This window comes from Rosa chinensis, chromosome 3 (assembly GCF_002994745.2).
Source record: "Rosa chinensis cultivar Old Blush chromosome 3, RchiOBHm-V2, whole genome shotgun sequence".
In the NCBI taxonomy this organism is placed as follows: domain Eukaryota; kingdom Viridiplantae; phylum Streptophyta; class Magnoliopsida; order Rosales; family Rosaceae; genus Rosa; species Rosa chinensis.
In genome coordinates this window covers 39,580,855-39,597,176 of record NC_037090.1, presented here as the reverse complement: position 1 = coordinate 39,597,176, position 16,322 = coordinate 39,580,855, and the positions used below count along the sequence as shown (strand labels likewise).

General features: G+C 38.5%; 2 protein-coding genes across 2 annotated transcripts; both read right to left on the bottom strand.

The window, feature by feature from the left end:
- Positions 1–8,640: 8,640 nt before the first annotated feature.
- Positions 8,641–11,214, bottom strand: LOC121048970 (psbP domain-containing protein 6, chloroplastic-like). The gene is made up of 4 exons (XM_040515902.1): positions 10,897–11,214; positions 10,669–10,755; positions 9,114–9,430; positions 8,641–8,980 (listed from the first exon to the last, which is right to left on the bottom strand). The coding sequence occupies exons 2-4, from the start codon at positions 10,697–10,699 to the stop codon at positions 8,879–8,881; spliced, it is 450 nt and encodes a 149-aa protein (XP_040371836.1). The 5' UTR covers positions 10,700–10,755; positions 10,897–11,214; the 3' UTR covers positions 8,641–8,878.
- Positions 11,215–11,346: 132 nt separating this feature from the next.
- LOC112191588 (psbP domain-containing protein 6, chloroplastic) lies at positions 11,347–13,256 on the bottom strand. Its single transcript, XM_024330958.2, has 3 exons — positions 12,844–13,256; positions 11,825–12,141; positions 11,347–11,714 (listed from the first exon to the last, which is right to left on the bottom strand). The coding sequence occupies exons 1-3, from the start codon at positions 13,148–13,150 to the stop codon at positions 11,544–11,546; spliced, it is 795 nt and encodes a 264-aa protein (XP_024186726.1). The 5' UTR covers positions 13,151–13,256; the 3' UTR covers positions 11,347–11,543.
- Between the last annotated feature and the right edge of the window lie 3,066 nt (positions 13,257–16,322).

The window sequence follows — 16,322 nt, the reverse complement described above, 5'->3', positions numbered from 1 at the left end:
ACCTTCTTAGACATCACACATACTTTGCGTGAACCTACTTTGAGAAAGACTAAACCATTGGCATCTACTACAAACATAATATGGCAATTGCCTACATCTCTTGAAAAATAAAAAGACTTGATTAAAACTGCCAATCTCTTAGCGCTTGAAGTCTTCCACCCTAAGAGCGAGATCGTCCTCTTGATCTTCTTGCTCCATGTGATTTTCTTCCTTTGCTTCGCGGTACTACTTGTAATCATTTGCAACATTCTAGGATGCTTTATGATAGCTAAATTTAAAGCTATTGATTTTCCTTATTCTCATGCAAATATGTCGATTGTAATATTGGGAAATAAGGGTCTCCCGCAGAGGATTAAGTTAAACTAAAAGCTTCAACAAAAGTCACAAAACGTGACTGCAGTTCCTACTGAACAGAAGTTGAAAAACAAACTAATAATCTAAACAAAACAACCCAGAAAAATACGAAAATTTACAGAGACGTACTAGACACACAAGGCGTCCAGCACACAAAATATGGTGAATTTTGGAGTTGAATTACTATATTAAATAAATATGGGAAAACAGAGAACAGAACGTAAAATAAAGAAAAGCTGATTTGAGAATGGTTGAGATCAAGATAATGAAACTAGCTAGGAAGGAAGTATCCACCCCCAACAATCACACACAACACACTTTGTCCAATTTACTACCAATTAACTTAGTTGAAGACACTCAGATTGGCTCGGTACGCTTGAGCACAACCTATTACTCTTTCTTACTTTGTACGCTAGGCAGGAAGTGCTCTACACCTAGACTATTCCCAAGCAATGCAACCTAAAGGTATATTTATTAGATTAAACATGCAGAGATCATTAAGTTTGAAAAGAGTTTGAGCAATCACTAGGCATCGTAAATAACTTAGAGCCTTGCTAAACCTAGGGTTTTGTTTACTTGCTAGTTAAAACTACCAATTACTTCTCTAGATAATTTGAGGAATCCAACTATTGATCCAGGCATCAAACAATCAAAGTATTAGAACCCTAGCATGCAAACTAAGTAGGCCTCCAAAGCATACAAACATAGAATTCCTCAATGAGAAATCGCTAAACAAAACCTCAACTTTATTAATTGGAAAACAAATTGAATATCAAAGCATGTTATGGATCATGTCTAGCGGCTTCAACTGCCCCCTAGCTACTGGAAATTTAGTTACACATAATGGGAATCAAAAACACAAAGGAGTTCATGGAGAAAGAAGACAACAAAAATCAAAAAATTGGAAAATACGGATCAGCGATCGATCTTGGAAATTCCAACGATCGATCGTTTCTTGTGTGGTTTGCAGTCTTGCTTCTTCTTCAGCTCTGGTGCGTCTATGCTTCTTCGTATGTGAGATCGTCCATTTCTTTCACGTCCAAGGAGAGATTTTATTCAGTTTTTAGCACTTTTCTTCTTTCCTTTTGGGATTCTAACTCCTTGGCTTCAACGGTAAGCCCCTTGGTTATGTTCTCATTGATTTAGGATTCATTGACATCCTTCTATCCAATAGGAGCAGCCAAGAGAATTAATTGCTGAATATCTTTTTCTTCCTGTTGCCTTAAGCTTCCTTGATTCATCAAGAGTCCACAATTCTCCATCAATTGCACATATCTCCTTCCTTTTGCTCTTATTTCTTTCCTTACTTTGAAAAACCTAATAAACATAAAGACAACTAAATTAACCAGAAAATAAGATAAACTAACAAAGTAAATATGGGAATTAACAACATTATTATCGCATAATTATGCTCCTATCACTTTACATGCTTTGGCCCAATGTCCGGACGCTCCGCACTGAAGACAAGCATCTTTGTGGTCAGGCTCCCTTGATCGAGGTGCTTTAGGGGGCTATTGGAGATGACTTCTTTCCTTGGTGGCGTCACTGCCATCGCTAGAGGCTTGGCATCTCTCTCTCTTCACACGTTGACATCCACAGTTCCATGTACGCCTATCTTGGCGATTTCCTTCCTCTTTCGGGCGAGAATATGGATCAGTGTGTCCAAAATCATCCCTACTCTTAGGGTTTCGCTCCTTGCGTCCTCCCTTGGGGGCGCGACTATAATTAGACTCCGGAATAGACTTGGTTCCCACGGGTCTAGAGTTATAATTCTTCACAAGGATATTGTCATACTTCTCAGCTACGTTCATAGCGCCAATAAGCTCATGAAACCTTGTGATACGTCCTGCATTTACATCAATCTGATAATTCTTTGCAATCATTAGTGTAGAGACGGGGAAAGTAGAGAGAGTCTTCTCGATCAACATCGTATCAGGCGATGGTCTTGCCACAGAACTCCATCAAAAACTTAATACGAAGGGCTTCCGAACTGTAGTCAAATACGGACTTGAAGTCACAGAAGCAGAAGCTATGCCATCTCACTTCTAAATTTGGAAGCAGGGAGTCACAAGCTTTGCCAAAACGCTGCTCGAGTTCTACCCATAGCTTTCTAGGGTCCTCCTCATTGAGGTACTCATTCTGGAGCGCGTCATTCATGTGCCTTGTCATGAGAATTATGGTTTTAGCTTCGTTTACCTCTCTAGTAGCTCTATTCGCTTCAAAAGTGGCAACTTGTTGAGGAGTAAGCACGTTCTGACTTGGATCTTGGATCGTATCCAGGATCCCATCAGCCTTAAGATGCTGGGGCACATTACGGACCCACTTGTGGTATCCTGCGCCTGTTGTCTCTAGTGGAACAAAGTTCAACTTGTTCAGTTACTCATCTTGAAAAACAACAAAAGATTAGGATTAGTTTTGAAGCGAAAAGGCTACCACGAAAATAATAAAAATTTCTGAGCGTAGTCGCTTCCAAGAAATCCGATTCTAAGAGGAATTGAATTGGACCGAAACAATGATATGTTTGTGGTCGATCATAACATCTCAACAAACTCTAAGTTTGGAGGACTCTACAAACTCCAAGCTTCGAGTAAGCACGAACACCCACAGTTCGGCTTTTGGTCTTCTCTATGAGGAAGAAAGGGGGGGGGGTAGAAGAAGGCAGGTTGCAAGTCCCCGAGAAAAAGAAAAGAAATTGAAATTACGAAAGCAAAAGGAATTGAATAAAAGAAAAGAAAGAAAAATACCTTAAATGGGCTTGAGGAAAAACAAAAAACTGGGCTGCCTTTTTTTTTTTTCCTTTCCTTTCTTCTTCAGTCAGCAGTGCTTGCTTCATTTTTTTTCCTCGACTTGGGCCGCGTCAGCCTTATTCTTCTCTCTAGGCTGCACCTCCTTTTTTTTTTTAGACTAATTTCAGTTTACCCCCCCTGAGGTTTGGGGTTGTCATCATGTTAGTCCCTCGTTTCAATTTAATCAGTAACACCCTTGTACTCTCCAAATTCATCAGCCGTGTCCAATTTTTGGACGACCGTCCAAATTGGACGTTAAATCTGTTATGTGGGCTCCCTTTAGGGGGTAAAATGGTCATTTTCACAGATAGTAATTCCAAAGAATTTACTATGGACACCCAATGCATATTTTCAACCACTTCTACACAACCGTTCTTTTAACGTCAACTCTGTCAAGGGTGTAATACAAGAAACCAATTCCAGTCCAAATTCTAATAACAGATTCATCAATTCATCCAAATTTTCTCCCCAATTCAAATAACCACCAAGCTACGCAATCTGATAAAATCAATAACCAAGGAGAACTCGATTTCAACTTAATCAACCATAATCCATTCAATTTCCACAAATTTCCAAATAATACAACTATAAATATACCTTCGTCATAGCAACAACAGGTCACCGTTTTCAAGCTTGATTCCAAATGCAGTTTGGGAATGAATAGGAAATTGATCTGATGTCCTCAAACGACAGAGCCTTGCTTTAACTCGATCAGTCCTAGAGTTGCATCCCACCTTCTAATTTCTAAAACTAAATGCAACTAAGGCTCAAACCCTGTTTCTAAGACTAAAAATCAACATCCAAGTGCTTAAGGAACCCCAACACTGCATTAATGCTTGGTAATGCTGGCGGTGGCAGCAACGACGCCGAACCCAAAATAAACCCAGAAACTGATTTGTCAAAACTTGATCGAATTGAAAAACTAATTATACTAGAGTGTAGATCACGACGAGAGGGTCGATTTTCATATGACATGCAGCTCTATCGGTGACCGGAGTTGCGGCAATTTTCATAACTCGCAGGAGAAAACTCAAAGCTTCGGGTCGTCGATTCTCCTCCTTCTTTCAATGCATGGACGATCTAAGGCCACATGGTTGTCATCATTGAGGAGAGGAAGCTATTGCCGATGGTCGGCCTCAGAGAGGTGACAGGAGGACTGATTTCCGATCGGACCCATTCGCAGGTTGTCGGGTTTGCTATCGGGTCAGTTAGAGAGGAGATCGGCACTCAAGAAGAGGAGCGTGCATCGATCATCTGTGAAGAAGAGCAGGCTAGAGTCAATTGAGGAGATCATGGTGGAGAAGAGGTGAGGTGCTAGGTTTGCAGCGAGAGGCCAAATAGTGCGTGCCAGCAGTGAGAGTAGTTGACGACGATTCTGAGCTCGAAGATGAAGAAGAAGCTGTGAGAGTTCTGCACATGTGTAGAAGGTGGAGAAGGTATATAATCATCTATGGGGAAATACTAAAGGATGGGGAAGAGGAGTTGGGCTGCGAAGAGGAGGATGGGGATGGTGGAACATAGGCCAAACGACGACGAATTATCCCCTAAAGTGGGTATTTTTTGTTCTGATTTTTTTTTGGTCTTGAAATGATTGTTTTACCCCTTATAGTGGGCCCCCAACGACAGATTTAACGACCAATTTGGACGGAGGTCCCAAAATTGGACACGGCTGATGAATTTGGAAAGTACAAGGGTGTTACTGATTAAATTGAAACTAGAGGGACTAACATGATGACGACCTAAACCTGAGGGGGGTAAACTGAAATTAGTCCTGTTTTTTTCCTTCTCTTTTCTGGCTTGAGCCATGCCTCTTTTTTTTTTTTCTTATCTCTTCTCTTTTCTGGCTTGGGCTGTGCCTTCTTTTCTTCTTCTGGGCTGCTCCTTCTTTCTTTCTGGGCAGATCCTTCTTTTTTCTTTCTTTTATGGCTGGAGCTGGGGTCTGATGGTTCAAGGTCGTGCGGCGTTTCTACAGGCCGGTCCGACAATTTTCCAGCCAATGTTGGCCGTTATTTTTATGGTTCCCTGTTTCTGGATTTAGGATGCCTGTGATGGAAAAATTTCATGGTAGGAGACGGACTGGAAGGATGCAAACCATGCAAGGAACCTTTTGTTTCTTCTGGGGGCTGGTTCGGTATTTTTTTGGCTGGTTCTGTGGGTGGCTCGGCCGGTTCTGGACTCTTGGGATTGAGGGCTTCAATCTATGCGGCGGTGGTTGCTAGGGTTTGAAGGTTACAATTTTAGGGTTTCAGGGTTAGGGCTTCGTGCTGATAATGTGTTTTAGAGAATCGATATTTGGAAGAGAATTTGTTGTGCTTTCATTGATAATAGGGGTCTCTTTATATGGAGGATTACAAGCATAGAGATAAAGTTGTACAAGGAAACGTAATCATACATTGATTGGATATCTCTAAGATTCTCCGAGATTATCTCTTATTCTAACACTATTTCAACTAGAGCAAGCAACCTCAAGTTTGGGCCAGACACAAATTCTAGATTTACTTGAACACTTACCTCTTTCTTGTAATTGATTTAGTAATTTTTATTTTTCTTAATTTTAGAGATTTGGAGAGATTATTAATTGAATAGCTAATATTTATAAATGTTATCAAGGTAATTTCAAAAATATATACATATACATATTCAAAAGAGTAAAAAAAAAAAAATAGAAATGAGTCTTGGATTACCCACCCATACAATCGTTGAGCCACATTTTGAACAAAGAAAAAGTTAAACAAAGTAAGGCCATTTTAGACCCTATTCGGAAGGCCCGACCCTAAATTTTGTTGACTTTGACTAGGCCCAGCGCTGCCAGACCCTAAGCTCTAAAATTTAGGGTAGGGCCGGCCACGGCTTGGCCCATGATGATCCCTAATTCCATGCCTCTAAAAATCTAAGGGATCTCGGTTTCCTGTGTTTTTCTAAATTCCATGCCTCTCTCCTATGTCTTTCTATGTTCCCCTCTTTTCTCTGCAACTACACAATAAACCTCCACTACTACACACCTTGATCCTTAGTCTCAGATATGGTCACTATCTGCTATATTCAGTTTTGCAAATAAATTCCAAGGTAAATAATAGGGTAGAGTTTTGAGGTTTTTTTTTTTTTTGAAAAGACTGCTCTATGCATAGATGCTAAAAGAGGAAAGCCAAAAAGGAGGGTCATGATAATGAGAAAATAAAATAAATCAAATGGAAATTTTGAACCATATTTTATCATTCAGTGCTTGCACTAAAACAGCTTTCTATATACCCAACGGGTTTGGTCTAGTGGAAGCATGCTAGGCTGCAAATGGGGCAGAAGCTGCAGGGCTTCTCCTGGTAATAGGAGGTCTCTGATTCGAACCCAAACATGTGAAAAACATCCCTTGGAGAGGGACCATACCCACGTTGCTCTCAGCCCCAGAGTGGTACCTCACTCAGCCACCATTTATGTAACCTAAAAAAAAAAACTTATATATTCCTATAATAAAAAGAATAGCAAATTACCACTACCTACACAGCAAATTACCACTACCTACACTTTTAGCTCATAATTTCCCATTAGCAAGCATGCTTTCCTTAATTCCCATACGGTTGTGCAAAATGCCCATGTGCAAGCAGTAATCCCCTTGCGGTCAGTTTCCTCCCCCTTTTTAATTATCTCTATTAATAAGTAAATTACGACACTACCCTTATGGTTTGGATAATGTTATTAACACTACTGAATGTCAGTAGCATTATGAAGAATTATCTTTTGAGTACAACTTATTCATGAATGAGTATTCTGTGACATTCTGTACAAAGAAAAATAGAAATAATATTTCTACATTTCATCTTTGTTTCTCTGAGAAACAACTCATTTATATAATAATCCCAAAAGCTATTTATACATATTACAATATGAAACTTGAACACTATATCATTTATCTCTGGTTTTGCTGCTTGATGTTTGAATTTCATCTCTTCTCATGGTGAAGAAGTTTCTCTAGCAGGATTTCCTAGAGTACTGACCCTCAGTAGTATATTGACCCTCAGCAGTATACTAGCTCCAGTAGTATACTGACCCTGAGTAGTGTACTGATCCCCAGTAGTATACTAGCCTCAGTAGTATACTGATCCTCAGTAGTATACTAGCCTGGCCTTCTTGCGTTTGCTCACTTCAGCATTGCTTTCATTATCTCCATCCTGCAAGTCAACCGGCAACATAGAGCATAAGGGATGACAAAGTGTGCTCAAAAATGCTTTGGCGATTACAACTCTAATCCTTTTGCTTCAAAAATCATAGCATTCAAACACATAAGAACTGTCACTAAACTTGGAGCCTAATCTCTATAGTTTCTTCCATTTCTTTCTGAGATAAAAATTGAAAAAGAAAAAAAAAACAAAAGGAAGTAGAAGATACCAGCAGTAAATTTTGCAACTAATCCATGAACTTGCAAGAACACATAACCAAAAAAAGCAACAAATTTTTTGTCAAACTAACATAAACATAAAACTAAAGCATTACACAACACCACCAATCCCATAAGAAACTAACATAAACACAAAACTAAATCTACTGGTCCTCAATACAAAGCTGATAAAGAAAACTAATGAAGCGAAAATTTGCCAAACTATTTTACTGTCCTAAGATGGGTTTTCATAGAAGCTTGCATTTCTCCATGAGACTAAGGTACTAGATGCCATTTCAAGCTCTCCATAGAATTCTGATCAAACAGGAATAATAGTACCAGCAACAACACAATTCTAAAACTATGATTCCACAGCAGGACTACAGACACATATCACATTCACTGATTCCACAAAAACAATAGATATTGCGTCCTTTGGATACCCAGAATGATGTCAATACAACCTAGAGTGCACAATATAGTTTAGAATAGGATTAAGTTGCACATGTTTCAGCTAATGGATGTTGACTCACTATTGAAAGACTGATTTGACCTTCTCGATATCAAGCGACTGTTGTAGTATATGAGGCACTCCCAGCTTGATCTGTAGTTTCATCTCCCTGCAGAAATTAGAAATTATGACTAATTGACTAACGAAACAAATTCAAAAACGATCTTCCAAATATGATAACCATCGAACACAACGATTTACATGCACAAAGCCCAACAGCTAACCCCAATTTGTCAAAACCTCACTAACCTGAAAATTTGCTTAGCCGCCTCGCTTCGCCGATCGCCTAGCCGCCTTGCTTTGCCTCACTGGCTACTTCACCATCGGAGCCTCGATTTGCTACTCTGAATTGTTGCTTAGCTGCAGAAATGGAAGAGAGGTTTTGATTTTGGGGAGAAATGGATCTGAAAGAGATATGAGAGAGAGCGAGAGCTGTATCGTGATAGATATAGAACGAGTGGCAATTTTTGTAATTTCATAAACGTTTAACTGTCTTTTTTGTTCTTAACATATTGAATCGTTACTGTAGCTAGGTTTAATTTGACCGCACGGGGACCGTGTTTGTGGCCCTTGCGCATGAGAAAGAAATGAAAGAATTTGTAGCCAGTGGTCATTAATTCTAAAAAAAAATATAAAAAATAAAAAACTTATGATATTCAGTAAATATAAACCGTCTATTTTATTACAAGCCCTCGATGTAATATAAACCTTAGTAGAGCCATCTCCGCTCTGACGTACTAGCAAATCAAGACTTTCAACTCGATCGCGTGAAGTAATTTTCAGAGTATCAAACTTCAGCTCTCATTCAGCAATGATGCAAAAGAACTAACTACACCTGAAAAGAATCAAGTATGGCCTTTAGAATCTTCTGAGATGATTGCCACTGCTTGTCATTTGCGCTAACCACAAATAAGACAACAGTGTTCCCCTTAGCTGTGGCCTTTGCAAGATTGTGGGAACCTGTCAGTGCAAATGGAGTCTCCAGCACATAATTGCATTTGAATTATATATGGAGAAACAAAGGAATACATAGCTAGGTAGCTTATATCGATGAAGGAAACGTACAAAGCAACTTGTGGGCACTGATGCATACCGTGAGATCGCCACGTTTTTCAACTTTGGTCTCAAGGAGCTCATCAGGATCATAGGTGTTCCCAGTTACAAAAGGTCCAAGAGAAGCAATCAGCTTCTCAGGGTTGCCAATATCTTCAATAGATGCATTTGGCTTATTGGTCAGGCGTATCAAAGGTGAAGCCACAACCTGAAGCTTTCCTTGTTTTTCATCTTCAAATTTCACCTCCACCCATGGCTCTACACATTTTGGCTGGCAGTAATTACCAGATAATATGTTTGCTACGCGTGTCTGTTTCCATGTCGGGGGAAGGATGAACTGGTAAGGCTGCACGTTTCCTGCAAATTAAACAACTAAGTTTCGAGTATATATCATCAGTTCAGTATATTACAATATACCTATACCATTCAAAACAACAAAAATTAACTTACAGAAAGAAAATGAACGCTAGATCTCTGCAATGCGAGAGAAATAAAGGCAATGCATAACATGTGTAATTTCATTCCTTATGCGACTCAGAAGATAATATGACTGCAAGTTACGGCAGCCAATAATTTTTGACATTTTTCTAGTATTATGCTAATACATAAAATTTCAAGAAAATTTGAAGGTAAGTTTGTGTATGTATGTGTTTATCTTATGTGTTAAACTTGCTTGATTGATATCTTTTATGTGTTTATCTTATGTGGTTCGAAACATCTAAGGTTTGCATGTAATTGGTGCTAGATTTAAGTTTATGATTCACCTAATAGTTTTGTGAACTTGAATCGAAAGTAGTAAAGGTTTTGGACAAGAATCGAATTTAATTGAAGAGGATTGCAATTAGATGAACTTATTCATACTAAGTTGTGCACTTAAGTTGATAACCTTTCTTTATGCTTATTGCGTTGAACATATATGGCTTTATTAGCTAGCTTTCTAGACTTTGATTGCATGTTTGATAGGATTGATCTTTGTGCTTTCACTTAGATTAATAAGTAAAGGAAAGTAAAATATGGGAAATCGTTTGCTTCAAATGTTTCACATGATCAACTTCTTTCTCATGACTTGGAAGAACAATTGTAGGGTTGATTCGAATTTGATTATGAACTTGGTTTTGATCTTTGTTTTTTATGTTTCATTCTTGTACTTGTGTTTGTATAGTTTCTTTATTTTATTTCTTTCTTTTGTTTTTAGAAAACCTAAAACCCTAAAACCCCCCTTAATTTCGTAAATTGTATATACTTGTGTAAATATTATACTTTGTTTTTATTTTAATTGTTTAATTGTTTTACAATGACATGTGTACCCTCAATCCCTGGAGTAGAACGATCCCTACTTGCTTATACTACTAATGATATTTATATGGTTAAATTATATGCTTGCTTTGAGCGTATCAGTACCAGCAACAACACAATTCTAAAACTATGATTCCACAGCAGGACTACAGACACATATCACATTCACTGATTCCACAAAAACAATAGATATTGCATCCTTTGGATACCTAGAATGATGTCAATACAACCTAGAGTGCACAATATAGTTTAGAATATGATTAAGTTGCACATGTTTCAGCTAATGGATGTTGACTCACTATTAAAAGACTGATTTGACCTTCTCGACATCAAGCGACTGTTGTAGTATATGAGGCACTCCCAGCTTGATCTGTAGTTTCATCTCCCTGCAGAAATTAGAAATTATGACTAATTGACTAACGAAACAAATTCAAAAATGATCTTCTAAATATGATAACCATCGAACACAACGATTTACATGCACAAAGCCCAACAGCTAACCCCCAATTTGTCAAAACCTCACTAACCTGAAAATTTGCTTCACCGCCTCGATTCGCCGCCTCGCCACTCGCTTCGACTCCTTGCTTCGCCGCCTCGCTTCGCCAATCGCCTCGCTGCCTTGCTTTGCCGCCTCGCTTCGCCGCGTCACCTCACCGGCTACTTCACCATCGGAGCCTCGATTTGCTACTCTAAATTGTTGCTTAGCTGCAAAAATGGAAGAGGGGTTTTGATTTTGGGGAGAAATGGATCTGAAAGAGATATGAGAGAGAGCGAGAGCTGTATCGTGATAGATATAGAATGAGTGGCAATTTTTGTAATTTCATAAACGTTTAACTGTCTTTTTTGTTCTTAACATATTGAATCGTTACTGTAGCTAGGTTTAATTTGACCGCACGGGGACCGTGTTTGTGGCCCTTGTGCATGAGAAAGAAATGAAAGAATTTGTAGCCAGTGGTCATTAATTCTAAAAAAAAATATAAAAAATAAAAAACTTATGATATTCAGTAAATATAAACCGTCTATTTTATTACAAGCCCTCGATGTAATATAAACCTTAGTAGAGCCATCTCCGCTCTGACGTACTAGCAAATCAAGACTTTCAACTCGATCGCGTGAAGTAATTTTCAGAGTATCAAACTTCAGCTCTCATTCAGCAATGATGCAAAAGAACTAACTACACCTGAAAAGAATCAAGCATGGCTTTTAGAATCTTCTGAGATGATTGCCACTGCTTGTCATTTGCGCTAACCACAAATAAGACAACAGTGTTCCCCTTAGCTGTGGCCTTTGCAAGATTGTGGGAACCTGTCAGTGCAAATGGAGTCTCCAGCACATAGTTGTAGTACTGCAACACATAATTGCATTTGAATTATATATAGAGAAACAAAGGAATACATAGCTAGGTAGCTTATATCGATGAAGGAAACAAAGCAACTTGTGGGCACTGATGCATACCGTGAGATCGCCACGTTTTTCAACTTTGGTCTCAAGGAGCTCATCAGGATCATAGGTGTTCCCAGTTACAAAAGGTCCAAGAGAAGCAATCAGCTTCTCAGGGTTGCCAATATCTTCAATAGATGCATTTGGCTTATTGGTCAGGCGTATCAAAGGTGAAGCCACAACCTGAAGCTTTCCTTGTTTTTCATCTTCAAATTTCACCTCCACCCATGGCTCTGCACATTTTGGCTGGCAGTAATTACCAGATAATATGTTTGCTACGCGTGTCTGTTTCCATGTTGGGGGAAGGATGAACTGGTAAGGCTGCACGTTTCCTGCAAATTAAACAACTAAGTTTCGAGTATATATCATCAGTTCAGTATATTACAATATACCTATACCATTCAAAACAACAAAAATTAACTTACAGAAAGAAAATGAATGCTAGATCTCTGCAATGCGAGAGAAATAAAGGCAATGCATAACATGTGTAATTTCATTCCTTATGCGACTCAGAAGATAATATGACTGCAAGTTACGGCAGCCAATAATTTTTGACATTTTTCTAGTATTATGCTAATACATAAAATTTCAAGAAAATTTGAAGGTAAGTTTGTGTATGTATGTGTAACTGAATTGAACAGTTCAAGTTACCAACCATGACATAGGGATGGAAAATCCTAAACCAGGGGCCACTCCTCATGTAGACTTCTGGTTTCAATAGAAGTAAGCAATCTAAAGTTATTAAGAGATAACGTTGGATTGTCACCAAAAAAAAAAAAAGAGAGGATGTTACTCCTGTACATTCGTATCCTCGTAGGTAAATCCAGATATATGTAATGCGAAGAAAGATCATCACAACTCCAAATCCCCAAATCGATACTAGTAAAGCACTCTATGGAGGCGAAAATGAAAATATGAACAGAGCTTATGCTTGTATGGAAAACCAAACATATTCCGACTCCAGCCTTGTTTCTCTGAGTTTAGTTTATATTGAATTCATCCAACCTATGAAAGTAACGAGTAGTAGGAGGTACCTGCGCGAAGAGCGGGAGTGTCTTTAGCAGAGGCTTGGAAGAGAACGAATGAAGGGTCGGAAGTTGAGGGTGGGAGATAGGAGCCCACAGCGACCTCCCTGGCTTCTGAAGGCAGCGCCTCGATTGCAATGGCTGGAACCATACTGAAACCCAACATCAACTCTCTTCTCTTCACCATCATACTCTTCTCCTGAGGGGCTCCTAATGTGAGAAGACAATGCTGTTTTGAACTACACTGACCCGAACACAACTTGTATTTTGAATTGGGGATCATGATCGGAGGTCTCTGAGGAGCACTGGTCGCCATTAATATAAACTCTTAGGATTCAGACTTGTAATTCAGGGTGAGAGAGTGAGACTAACTGGATATATCCACCTCACTCTTATCCGGCCATGTCATATTATGAGACTTGTAATTCAGATAGAGCCACGTCCATGTCTCCCAGAGAGGATTTGCACCTAAATGGCTACCATTTGATTTGTCAAACGTCAATTTACCCGACCTAAAATATTTTAATTCAATCTTACCAAATTAAATGGCAGGGTTTTTTACCCAACCTTAGTAAATCGACGTTTGGTCAAGAAATCAGAAAGTACCGGAAAATTAATTTGGTTTTGGTTTTGGTTTTTTTTTTTTTTTGGGATAAACGTTATAAATGGTTTCTGTGGTTTGAAATCATGACTGCATTTGCTCATGTAGTTTAAAAGTATTTAATTTTAGTCATGTGGTTTGATATATCAACTAATCTTGGTCCAAATGATTGGATCAGAAAGTGGGGAGGCCCAACTGATTGGATCAAAAAGTGGGGAGGCCCACGTCATGTGATACAACTTGCATGCATGTGTGATAGTATTTTCAAAATTTTAAATCAATAGTTCATATTGATTACATCTTATAATCTGACGGCTATAAATGGCTAGATGACGTCAGCAATGGCTAGTTGTGCTGACGTCAGCAACAATTAGTTATGATGATGTCATATAGCCGTTGTGTGTCTGTGTGAGTTATTTTTTTGAGAAAATTTCGCAAACAGTACACCAAGTAAAGACTACTAATAATTCTTATACACAAAGTTTCAAACCAAACATTTCGGTACACGAAATTTGAAACTTGACCCACTATCAGTACACGACGTCAATTTTTGACACCAAAATGTCCATTATGCCCTCAATTCTTTTTTTTTTTTAATAATTTTTTTTCTGTTATTTTTTTTCCTTCGTTTTTATCTCTTTCTTCTTCCTTCTTCCGGGCTCACTCCCTCGCTTCCAACGCCGCCCTTGCGAGGTGAGCATCTCCCGCCGCTGCCGCTCCGCCTCCACGTGGTTGAGCGGAATGTCTCGGCCCAGCCTGGGTTTTCGACCCTGTTTCTTCGGCGCTCTTTTCATCTGGCAGTCGGAATCTGCGAAGTCCGGGTTTGGATTCGGAGCTCCATTCTTCTTCTTGCTAGAACCAAAAACATGTTTCTTGACGTCATTGTACGAGCTGTGATCCTCTTCCTGCACGCTGGCAATGATGCCGATGTCAAAAATGGAGAAGTTCCAGTTGATGAACTCGATCGGTCTTGTTTCCGGGTTGGGCTGATCCGACCCGAACAACGACTTGGCTTGCTGGATCAACCCCCAGTTCTCTCTGATCAAACCGGAGGAACCTATTTCAAGAACACCGTCGGAAGTTGGGATGCAGATCAAGGTCTCGATCCCGTGGATTTTGGCCTCTTTGGCTCTCTCGCAGTTGTTGAAGTAAATCTTGTGGGCCCCGCTTAGCTAGATTGAGGTCCCGAAGCCGAAGGCCTTGCCGGGTACAGAGCCGTCCCCGACGGCGAAAGATCGAGTGAGGGAGTGAGCCCGGAAGAAGGAAGAAGAAAGAGATAAAAACGAAGGAAAAAAAATAACAGAAAAAAAATTATTAAAAAAAAAAAGAACTGAGGGCATAATGGACATTTTGGTGTCAAAAATTGACGTCGTGTACTGATAGTGGGTCGAGTTTCATATTTCGTTTACCGAAATGTTTGGTTTGAAACTTTGTGTATAAGAATTATTAGTGGCCTTTATTTAGTGTACTGTTTGCGAAATTTTCCCTATTTTTTTATACATATATATATTTTTGGGAAAATTTCACAAATGGTCACTCAACTATAACTCATTCGACACTTTGGTCACTGAAGTTTCAAATATATCACTTTGGTCACTCAACTATTACACTGTCAATCACTTAAGTCATTTTGTTAATTTTTTTCATTAAAAAAAATTATAAAAAATACTTTTTGGGTGACTAAAGTGATTGACAGTGTAATAGTTGAGTGACCAAAGTGATATATTTGAAACTTCAGTAACCAAAGTGTCGAATGAGTCATAGTTGAGTGACCATTTGTGGAATTCTCTCTATTTTTTTAACTATAAATACATATCACAAAATAAGGTTATAGTTTCTTTGTTTCGGGTTAATGCTTCGTTATAGTTTCTTTGTTTCGGGTCGTATAGGTTTGTATTTTCTTTTTTTCTTTCTTTCTTTGTTTTGCAGTTTGCTTCCTAGTTCTATACTTTTCTTGAATGTGTCCCATTCTTGGATGGTATATGGTTAGGGAGGTTTTTTTCTTGCAGTTCCTTTAGGTTTTTAGTCTTTTGGTTAGGAGGTTTGGGCTGCTTTGGGCAGTCTGTATAGTGCTTCATCTTTTACTATGAGTGGTTTCTTGAAACCCTCTAGCTTGACGCAGTGATGTCGTTTATTAATGGAACATGATTCCGTTCCCCTGAAGAAAAAAAAAAAAAGGTGATCAGAATCTTTTCCTCTGGGAAAAAATGAAAATTGCAAATTGCTGTTTGCATATGTAGCTACCTCCCAGGGCCGGCCTTGCCCAAGGGCAGCCTTGGTGACAGCCCGGGGCCCAGGGAAAGGTAGGGCACAATTTTGAATTTAAGGTTATATATATATATATATATATATATATATATATATATATTTTGATATAATTATATATAAACAGCAATATATGCTATGGAGCGTGTAAAAAAAAAAAATTTCTAATTTCATAATTCTAGAGTGTTGTCTAGTTGGATGTTTTATTCTTCTTATTTTTCGTTTTTTTGAGTAATCGAGAACTGTAAATATCATTTTTTCTCAAAAAAAAAAAAAACTGTAAATATCATTATAGTAGTCTTTCACTCTCTCTCTAAAACCTAGAAATCAAACAAATTTCTCTTTAAATTTGGGGTTTCAATTAATGATTATTAAATCCCTCAATTCTTCACTTGCACCGCCTGTGATTTCCAATATTTCTCCTATATGCTTTTCATCTCCCAATAATATTTCTCTTCTCTATTATTCTGTTCTTCTACGGTAAGCTGACCTATTTTTTGACATTTCATGATGCAGCTTGAGGTATAGATCAAAATAGATATTGAGTGTTTTTTAATTTTAAAGTTTTGGATATTAGAAGTTATGTTGCTTGTTTTTTGTGATTTTGTTGATTACTTAAAAA

Excerpts from the sequence above, each read along its gene's own strand:
- LOC112191588 (XM_024330958.2), bottom strand. The coding sequence starts at position 13,150 with ATGGCGACCAGTGCTCCTCAGAGACCTCCGATCATGATCCCCAATTCA. Across the intron at positions 12,142-12,843 it reads CACTCCCGCTCTTCGCGCAG|GAAACGTGCAGCCTTACCAG; the intron begins GTACCTCCTACT and ends TTTAATTTGCAG. Across the intron at positions 11,715-11,824 it reads AAAAACGTGGCGATCTCACG|TACTACAACTATGTGCTGGA; the intron begins GTATGCATCAGT and ends TATGTGTTGCAG.
- LOC121048970 (XM_040515902.1), bottom strand. The coding sequence starts at position 10,699 with ATGTCGAGAAGGTCAAATCAGTCTTTTAATA. Across the intron at positions 9,431-10,668 it reads GTCAAATCAGTCTTTTAATA|GAAACGTGCAGCCTTACCAG; the intron begins GTGAGTCAACAT and ends TTTAATTTGCAG. Across the intron at positions 8,981-9,113 it reads AAAAACGTGGCGATCTCACG|GTTCCCACAATCTTGCAAAG; the intron begins GTATGCATCAGT and ends TTGCACTGACAG.